Source organism: Centroberyx affinis, unplaced genomic scaffold, assembly GCF_046629955.1.
Source record: "Centroberyx affinis isolate AG114_WGS23_722 - 3 ecotype Tasmania unplaced genomic scaffold, CSIRO-AGI_Caff_v1 ptg004288l_1, whole genome shotgun sequence".
NCBI classification, from domain to species: domain Eukaryota; kingdom Metazoa; phylum Chordata; class Actinopteri; order Beryciformes; family Berycidae; genus Centroberyx; species Centroberyx affinis.
The window spans coordinates 223,675-234,211 of NW_027282008.1; the positions used below are offsets into that span (position 1 = coordinate 223,675).

At 41.1% G+C, this 10,537-nt stretch overlaps 1 protein-coding gene across 2 annotated transcripts; it reads left to right on the forward strand.

The window, feature by feature from the left end:
* The first annotated feature begins 217 nt into the window (after nt 1-217).
* On the forward strand, nt 218-10,295 carry timm44 (translocase of inner mitochondrial membrane 44 homolog (yeast)). 2 transcript variants are annotated; one of them, XM_071543330.1, is made up of 13 exons: nt 218-247; nt 834-944; nt 1,698-1,877; nt 2,002-2,082; nt 2,246-2,395; nt 3,051-3,187; nt 4,114-4,199; nt 5,462-5,554; nt 6,152-6,276; nt 6,793-6,843; nt 7,040-7,129; nt 7,749-7,859; nt 9,637-10,295. In XM_071543330.1, exons 1-13 carry the CDS (start codon nt 218-220, stop codon nt 9,754-9,756), a joined length of 1,365 nt encoding a protein of 454 aa, XP_071399431.1. In that variant the 3' UTR covers nt 9,757-10,295. The 2 variants fall into 2 exon arrangements, with proteins under 2 accessions (XP_071399431.1, XP_071399430.1); XM_071543329.1 differs by having other exon boundaries at nt 834-938.
* Nucleotides 10,296-10,537: the final 242 nt, after the last annotated feature.

Consider the following 10,537-nt stretch of genomic DNA (forward strand, 5'->3'; position numbering starts at 1 on the left):
CATTTTGAATAAGACGTTTTGCTGATTTCAGTGACTGATGCTACTGTAGGATCATGCACACTGAACAATATGTAGCCTACTGTATCACCAGAAGTGACAGATTCATCAACTTGAGCACATTGGTAAAATGTACACGCTATGCATTTAATTATCAAGACCCTCCCACATGTACGTCGAAGGTCATCACCGGAAAAGGTCACAGGCAAATACAATCAAGATGGCGGCCTCCTTGTGTCAGTGTTACCAGGTGAGTTGTCATTAAACGCGGTTTAAGGCGTATTCTGTTAAAACAAATATAAATAATTACGCGTTTGTTGTAATGGTGGCAAAAAATATTGTGGCATTATATGTGAACAGTCCACTTTTCCACTGTTTGCATATATTAAGAGCCTTTTTCTGACTGGGATGCTAACGTAGCGTTAGCTAGCTAAGCTCTGAATGGAAAGAAGCACCAGCCGGTGTTTGGGCCTGATCTATGACAAGCAGTACAAATCTAACTGTCCAAAGTATTATATTAACCCAGCTATATGCCCTGAGTTATCGTAATGCGTTGTAAATGATGAACAGCATTTCAGTGAATATTGATTCTTCATGCTGTGTTGTACGCCGACTAATGAGTCCGACTACCAACCTGGCTGACGTGCCATGTAATTCCTTTAATTTTTTTCTGAGGTTACATATAAATAAAGTAGCGCTGCACGCATAAATTATTAAACTGTCAAATGTTTGTCTCCAGAAGCCCGCTGGCCTACTGTGTTTGCTAAACAGTACCTGGATGATGTGTTAAACTGCCTTCAGAAGTTGACTGAGGCTGAACTTGTCTCTTTCTCCAGTTATGTATCAGAAGAGGCTTGCTGGCATCCAGTCCCTGCTACCTGCTCCTTCACAACAGACCTCATGTCTACAGGATATGTGGCTCCCTCACAAGCTCTCCACAGGTATTCGTTGATTACCTCATTCACACTTACATACACTTTGCTCTCCCTTTGCATATTCCCAAACTGCAGTTTGGAGGCCGATCTGCCACATCCTATGAGTGTAATCATTGTTGTTTTATAATACTTGCTTTGGGAAATAATATAATTGCACTCAATAATGCTTTTGGGACCTACCTACTTCATCTGCACTGGATGAATAGTAAGGGTGTGATCACCTACAGTTTCATACAAGCAATAGTGGAAAAGTTTACTTTGTTACATCTTTGTATTTGATTAGTTTAGATTCACACTGCCCAATTACAAGCAAACCACGGCTTGTAAACAAAAGTCACATGGACTCACAAGTAGCTTGTCTATTGGACAGAGTTTTGGGTGATCTGGAAATGGAGGGGAATCAAAACAAATCTGATTCCAGTCCCTCTAACTTCAGATAAACATGGTCTTGTTTGTGCTCTTTGTCGTACTTTACCATCTCTGGTTTCATACTAGCTATAAGAACACATTAAGAAATATTAAATAAAACCTTGCTTTTTGGTGTTATGTCTTGTAGTTGGTTCAGATTACATTCTCACCCCTAACTGAAGCAAACTGCACCACCGTTCACATGGACTTGGTGTGGTTATTTGGTGCTACCCTAGTTTGAAATGCACTGTTCTAACCCAAATGATTGAACCGCTCCAAATATGCTTGGTGTGAAGGCGCCCTGTGTGTCCATTCTACTTCATAGCTATGTTGTGCCTTAATCACCCATTTCTGTAGGTGAGGTATTCGTCAGGAGGGGGAGGCGGAGGCAGAAAGGGTTTCCTGGGTGAGTTTCTGGACAGCCTGAAGCAGGAGCTGAACAAGAACAAGGAGATGAAGGAGAACATCAAGAAGTTCCGGGAAGAGGCCAAAAAACTAGAGGAATCAGACGCACTGAAGCAAGCTCGGAGGAAATATGTTAGTATTTTACCAGATTTCACAGCCTTTCTAGGAATCACTGATTTTAAAAAAAAATGGCATTAGGTCTAAAAGCTAATTTGTCTATTATTTATTATTATTTATTTATTTGTCTTTCTCCCAGAAAACTATAGAGTCTGAAACTGCGAAGACGTCTGAAGTTCTGAAGAAGAAGTTGGGGACCCTCTCAGAGACGGTTAAAGAGGTAAAATATTATAGGCAGCTAAATAATATAGCCATATGCAGCCAGTCTTTTCATTGTCATAAGATATTCCGGATTTACATCTTTCCATTTATCCAAGTTTATCTATCCACCCTTACGTGCTTCTAGTTCATTGGTGTGTGTGTGTGTGTGTGTGTGCGTGCAGGGGCTTGAGGAGGTCACTCGTACAGACATTGGGAAGAAGATCAAGGAAGGCGTGGAGGAAGCAGCCAAAACAGCCAAGAGCTCAGCAGAGTCTGTGTCCAAGAGTGGAGAGATGTTGGGGAAGACCGGGGCATTCAGAGCAATATCACAGGTAGGGAGCCACTGTTTTTACTGTGGTGTAGATCTGTTTCCATGCTTACGAAAAGTGAAATGGGACTCAGCGTTTTGGTTTTTTTTTATATATCTAAAATGACAGGTAAACTTGCACATTAAAAAACAGAATCTATATGGATGTGGTAAGGCAACACCTCAAAGGGCAGGACATGAAAAAACAAATGGGTGAAACAATAAATGAATAGTCCATGGAAAATAACTAGATTTTAGTTTGCTCCTTATTTTGGCATGAAAGCCATCTATCCCTTAATGATACTTTTGCCAATGCTATACCCACTGTTAAATGATATTTCATTTTATTACCAATCTGTAACCTGCTATCTCTATTGCATTGCTGGGAAAATAGGTCCAGTACTTGAGTTTAGCATGAATAAGACAATAAATACCTTTTATGTGGATATTGATAACATTTCCTTTACTCAACATGCGTATTCAGATTTTTCTGAGTTTGACCTAGAACGCATTACATTCATAACTAATACTCCGGGTACAGGAAAAAGACGGGGAAATTGTAATCTACCACTAGAAATGAATGAGAGTGAAATAGAAATAGACATCCTGAAAAATGACATCCCCGAATACTGGAACCTCTTTGTGGTTTCTGAGTCTGCTGCCTATTTGTCTGCTTTCAGGGCATGGAGAGTGTAAAGAAAGAGATTGATGACCTGGGCCACACTGGCCCCTATCGGCCCCCCAGCAGACTGAGGAAGAGGAGTGAGTTCTCCTCCAAGGGTGCGGCGGATGACAGCAAGGTCTTCGAAGCCAACGAGTATGTGAGCAGCCTCTGCTTTTCCCTGACACTGAGAGGGGAACGCCTCTCAGATTAAGAAATCCCAAGTGCTGTTCTTATGGCCTTGGACATAATTTTATTTTACCAGATACAAGTTTAGTTTATTTGCCATCTGTATTAATTCTTAGTCACAAGCTTCTCATCGACCCAAAAATCCTCTAAAACGCATGCACAAAACAGACAGCATACAGTTAATGAGAGACTGGCTTTTATAGTTAAACATTTGTCATTAATTAAAAGTCCAGTTGAGATTTGTGTTATTTCAGTAATATCATTTCTGAATCAGGACATTTTTTATGTTCTAATCTCCCCTAGGGCTGCAACTAACGATTATTTTCATTGTCGATTAATCTGTCGATTATTTTCTCAATTAATTGATTAGTTGTTTGGTCTATAAAATGTCTGAAAATGGTGAAAAATGTTGATCAGTGTTTCCCAAAGCCCAAGATGACGTCCTCAAATGTCTTGTTTTGTCCACAACCCAAATATATTCAGTTTACTGTCATAGAGGAGTAAAGAAACCAGAAAATATTCACATTTAAGAAGCTGGAATCAGAGAATTTTGACTTATTTTTCTTAAAAAATTACTCAAACCGATTCATCGATTATCAAAATAGTTGGCAATTAATTTAATAGTTGACAACTAATCGATTAAATGTTGCAGCTCTAATCTTCACCCCCACCTCCAGATTACAGTATTTCTCTGTTGAACTATACATCGGTGTGACATCACAGTTAAAGTAGACAGGCAAACCGTGAATGTTTTTGTTATAAGAGCATGTTTGTCTTTCCGGGTTAATGCGTTTAAATGTGAAGTTCAATGGCAGTGATGCAACATGCACGTCAACAGTGAAACCCTGTATTCCTTGGCCTGCTGTGTGAGCTGTACTGTGTGTGTTCTCCAGGGAAGCGATGGGCGTGGTGCTCCACAAGGACTCGAAATGGTACCAGCAGTGGAAGGACTTCAAAGACAACAATGTGGTCTTCAACAGTAAGGACTAATGGACTGTTTCTGTCTGTCTGTCTGTCTTTGTTTGCATCCTTGGCTGTTTACTCATGGTCATATTTGTGAAGCATTTCAAGTTTGATTCAGAGACATTTCCTTGTTATTCCACTGCAGGGGATTTCCAGTCATATGTACATAATAGTACTCATACTGCTCTTATTGATTTGACCAATAGATACAGCTGTCCCCTGCATGTAAGTGATTCAGAGTCAAACTCGGCTAGTGTAAATCAAAGGCTTTAATTCTGCCGTTTTGTGTGGGGACAGAGCAGCCATATGCCAAATGGGGAAGCCCCTGTACTTAGTTGCCTAGGTGTGACAAACTTGAACAACATAGTCGGCCGAGTTTAATAGACAGCAAGAATGTGGGGGGAAAACCTGAGGAGGGCTTGATTTAGCTCATCCTGCAAGTGATGCCACTATTTCTGAGGCTTTTGCAAGGGTCTGGCAAGATAAATTGAGCTAAACTCAAGCAAAGCTGTCCAAATGATTGAACTCTTAAGATAGATTTTTGCCCATGTCTGGGTGGAAAACACCGCCCTTTTTCAATTAAAGACCTGTAAACCTTGGAGCTTATGAGACTCTCCTAATGAGTGTTTGCTAAAAAGAGGCAGCTAGAGGGCTTCCCCTGGGACTGAGGAGGAGGGTCTGCTTTAAACCAGGGGCCTTAGAAATTCATATTACCACGCTGATTTGGTGGGTGGTTCGACACTGCTGAGGTATTATGCAGGGTAGCACGGCAAGCAATTATGCATTACTTAGGGAAACGGTGTTGACGATTAATCATGTTAGGACAGGTGAAAAAAATTACCTGTGTTATAGTTATGACATTGCGCAAAGTCAACAGATTTACGGCTGTATACAGTTCCATGACTGTTGTGTTGTAGCAGCATCAGCACTTACTCTTACGCTAAGTACATAATAGTTCCAGTGCTTCCCCAGTTGTGTGTGTGTGTGTGTGTGTGTGTGTGTGTGTGTGTGTGTGTGTGTGTGTGTGTGTGTGTGTGTGTGTGTGTGTGTGTGTGTGTGGAGAGACGAGAGTGTATGTGTTTATGTTTATTTATGAGGACATATATCAGAAATGTAGTGTGATTCATCCATCACCCAGGAGAGATGCAAAGAAGCCTTTTGCTGAGCCTCAACGTTCAGCCCGTTCACCTAAATTGTATAGAATTGTGTAGAATTATGTGTCAGCTTAATGCCTGACTGTTTCCGTCTGTCTCTCTGTCTCGGTCTCTGCCTCCTCAGGATTCTTTGAGATGAAGATGAAGTACGATGAGAGCGACAACGCCTTCATCAGAGCGTCGCGTGCCGTCACTGACAAGATGACCGACGTCATAGGTAAGAGACCTCAGCTCGCCAACTGTCTGTGTGAACCTCACTGAGAAGTGCTAACACAAGCCATAACAGAGAAGATACACCTGTTATGTGAGCTTCAGGGTGTCCATGGGTACTTTAAAATCTCAAAAAAAATTGAATTATCTAAATTTAAATTTAAGTATTAAAATATCTTAAATATAGTTTTTAGGTCTCACTTTTTCAAAATGTGATGACAGCTTTATTTGTTAATTAAATTGAATAAAAATATAAGTAATTTAAAGTTTGATTTTGATGCAAATATTAAATTAGAGGTATTGACAGATTCTTCATATTTGGTGATATCTCATTGAGTTAAGAGTTGAACTATTAATTTCTAGTGTCCTTTTTCTTATACTGTCCATTTATAGTTTCAAAACATTCATTAGCTTTGTTCAGTCAGAAATAGGTTGTTTTTGTCAGCTTTCTGTATCTTTATTTTGGCTGTTAATTTGGTCTTAAATTAAATTCCAGGTAGCATTTTAAAAAATGTCTTAAATGTGCCTTTCTGTAAGCTACAGATACCCTGTGTTTGTCTTCATGTGTGTGTGGTTCATCTCCCTGTGTGTTATGTGTGATCAGGCGGACTCTTCTCTAAGACGGAGATGTCTGAGGTCCTGACAGAGATTCTGAAGGCGGACCCGTCTTTTGACAAGGATTCCTTCCTGAAGCAGTGTGAACGAGACATCATCCCCAACATACTGGAGGTACGTCAGACTGCTGGCTCCTCTTGTGCTAACATCAGTTTAACGGTTAATTCATTTAGTCTGAGAGAAGCTTAAGGCCTAAAGTGGTTGAGACCATGACTAAGGCCAGAGCGAGTCAAATCCTTTTCAAGACCGCGGCAGGAGATATTATTTTTTATGTGATTGTATTGTGGTCGATTGTGTAGTCAATCAATGAAGAGAATGATAAATAAATAGACATAAATGAATGAATTAATTAATCCACACACCAAACGACTGTAAGTTTGGATCATTATGTCTCATTGTTACTGGTGTATATTTGTATATAAGAAGACTAGCTGCCCCTGCTGTGCCAGTTAATGTGGATCCAAATAAAAACCTAAACTGGTGTGAAAACCCCCAAAACGAGATAACTAGGGATTGTATGATAACTAAAGGCATTTTCTTTTTGTGAAGATTTTATTTCAAGTGTATCCCAGTAGCGCTCTCTCCTCCCTTCCTTCTTTTAAAGCTGCTGTATGTTCTGTGTGTCTGCAGGCCATGATCAGAGGGGAGCTGGAGGTACTGAAGGACTGGTGCTATGAAGCGGTATGACCTCTCACCCCGACTCTGTCCCACAGCGTAGAAAGACAGACAGGCTTCCTTTGATATTGACTTGCAAAGATGGTAGATAGACAGTGCTGTTATATCTTGGAGTACAATGGTGCATATATTCTTCTCAGACAGACAGTTTTTCGTGCCATTATTAATTACAACCTTCTTTTTCTCTCCTTTGGGTGTGTAGACATACAGCCAGTTGGCACACCCAATCCAGCAAGCCAAGGCCATGGGGCTTCAGTTCCACTCTAAGATCTTGGACATTGACAATATTGATGTAAGTTACTCCGGGCTAGACTAAACTAGATTCTTAATCTCGAGAGACCATCCTTTCCCAGCTCTGAGTATTGGCTATTCACAACACTCCCTGTTTTTGTTAAAGCTCAGTATTTCACTAGTGTGCAGTTTTAGGTGTGTAAATGTGTATTCACATTCAAAATGCAAGTGCAAAGTCTAGTGTCTGAAATTAAACCCGCCAAGGGCTGGCAAACTAAAACAATGTACCTGCCAGGACTAATTTTTACCAGCCAAGTTAATTAATATGCATTTTTCATAGAAATGTGTCACCTTACCCGTTTTCAGTGCTACTTCTTGTACAGAATCAGGTAAGGAGTGAGCACATTTAGAGTTTTAATTTAAAACTTGCTCACTTATACAGTGGATGTTTTTTGTCTTTATTTTTTCTTTTTAGTGGCCTCACACCTGCTATGTGTTTCTGACATTAGGCTAATGTCAGACCCTACTTGAGTCCCTGCAGTGATAGTATCTCTGTAGACCATCCTTTTTCTATCTTAAAATACCTTTGAGCCTTGATAAACCTCTGTAATATCTGAATTCTATGTATTATCTAGTTAGTTCAGTTGATTCAGTACAGCGTGTGTGTTTCTTCTGCCCAGCTGGCCATGGGGAAGATGATGGAGCAGGGTCCCGTGCTGATCATCACCTTCCAGGCTCAGCTGGTCATGGTGATCCGCAACACCAAGGGAGAGGTAGTGGAGGGAGACCCTGTAAGTCACACAGACACACACACACACACACACACACACACACACACCTGTGATTACATAAACACATCATCTACTCCTGTTCACATTATCTTTTCTCCTCCTCCATATCTCTCTGTTCCCATTATACTGTACCCAGTCCCACAAAGTTTATTCCCTCAAAACATGTTCTTTGGCTTTTTCCTAGAGTCTGTCATACGATCAATTTTAACAACATGACCAAACGCAACAAATGTAAACTCTATAGCATTTGTGCTTTGGAAAGCTGTTGATTTATCACAGTTAATTTGTGTAACCCACTGATTTTTGACATCAAGATCATTTTCTGTAAATCACAATTTTGGCTCGCATTTGGTCGTAAGCACAAAATGTCAGTGTAAGAACTTCTTATAAATTAGGCACCAGGAGAAGGTTACGAGACGATGGAGCCATTTTTAACTATTTGGCCATGGCTCTTTTTAAACATTATGAATCGGGGTCCGGATAAAAGCTTTATGAGCTATAAATCTGCCTTATTGTCCACCCAAGGCACCTCAGGGACACCTGTGATTGGTGAAGGGGTCAAGGTATCCACTCAGCACCATGCAGCTGGCACCTGCCCAGTGCTCAGAGTGAAAGAGTACTGCCAGGGGATTATTGGTGGATGTACTGTTCTTCTGTGTTTTATGGGCTGAATCCCAATGTCTGGACATCCAACCACAGACTACGCCCAGCTCCTCTCTGTTACTCCTCGTCTGGCCGCAGGCTCATAAATCATTTCCCCCTTTTAAAACTTTCTCTGTTATAGATACAGATGGCCCTTCTGGGTACAGCTGACTCCATAACAATACAAGTAGTCGCTCTGTATGGTTGAGGAATCGCAGAGGTATTAATTGGTACTCGTTCACAGTCTGTAGACAGGCTTGACACAGCCAAATATGTACATACACTGTGTGCACAACTCGACATGGCTTACACCAGGTTAACCAAAACACAATAGAGATGTTTAGAAATATAAGTTTTGGTTCATAGACAATCTAAAATTATGTGGGTTGGATGGAATTTACAAGTGTGGGGCAAGCATTTCCCTTCACTGTCTATATTGATTAAGTAGACAGGGTTCTACATGGGCCTTGAAAATCCTTGAAAGTTTGTGGATATGAGAAAAATAAAACAAGGCCTTAAAAGTGTTAGAAAACAAAAGGATACCTTGAAAGTACTTGATTTTTTTTATTATAATGTAGCACCAAAATTCCTCAATATGCCTCAGCAATATAACTGCTCTCTGTCCTAGGATCAATACTAACTTTCTTCAGAAAACCACATGATGGATATTTGCTTTGATATAGGAGCAATTTTAAAATGAATGATTTCACTGGGATTTATTGACAAGATCATGAGTAAAAAAAAAATAGGGCTCTATGATGTCTAATTTGACCAATGACGTACCAATTTTGAGCCCTTGAATTTCACCAAACAAGACCTTAAAAGTGGTGGAAAAGTCCTTGAATTTTATGTCCAAGTGAGTGTGGGAACTATGGTTAGAATTACAAAGTTATTAATTCTGACCAGTTTACCGGTCTGTTGGCAGTTTGTGACAGCCAAATATGTAAACCTCGACATGGCTTACATCAGGCTAACAAAAACACAATGTAGATGTTTAAATTTAGTTCATAGACAATCTAAAATCACTTCGGTGGGATGGGAATTTACAAGTGTGGGACAAGTATTTGCCTTCCCTGTTTATACTGATTTAATTGAACAGCTAAATAAAAGAGTGATCATCCGTTTCTTCCCCCAGGACAAAGTGCTGAGGATGATGTACGTGTGGGCGCTGTGTCGAGACCAGGAGGAGCTCAACCCCTATGCTGCCTGGAGACTACTGGACATCTCTGCCTCTAGCACTGAACAGATCCTCTAAGACTCTTGACACACACACACACACACACACACACAGCCCAACACGTGCACATACACACCCAGGGAGAGCACATACATGCACTTCCCTGGAGCTGGCTGGGAAGACGGGGAGACGAGGAAGGCATGTGGAGGATGAAGGACGGACAAGTGGGACACGGACTCACTCGCTGCAGAAACATCGTGGAGTAGTGCTGCTAAACGCCAGCTGCTCAACTGTCTCTTTTTTTGCTACTCTGGCTTTGGGTTAGATCACTACAAGCTCCTCTTTTCTTTGGAAGTCCCTGCAGACTGGACTGACAAACACGGATAGAGAGGATGCTACTATTCCCTCAATCTGGATATCCCGGTCATTCCTCTGGCGGACACTAGGGGGCGGTAGACTACTAAGAGCCCTCATCCTATCCACAGTACCTTCCACGCCGGCTGTATACCTGTCCGTTTGGGCTACCTGTGCGGTTCAGGGTTCAGCTGACGTTATCGTGTTACACAAGAGATGAAAATCAAAGGTTTTACCTCGATTCCTTGCCCTCCCTTTTCCTCCCTTTTCCCCCCTTTTTATTCACCTTGAAGGAACGATCCAAGGTTCAGCCCTTCGGTTAACTTCTGATTTAGATGATGAGGAAATATGATTTGCAGAATCATGGAAGTAGAATCACAGACTTCGCTGCCACCTTCCTCTCCATCAATCCCTCATTCTCTCTCTCTCTCTCTCTCTCTCTCTCTCTCTCTCTCTCTCTCTCTCTCTCTCTCTCTCTCTCTCTCTCTCTCTCTCTCTCTGTGTG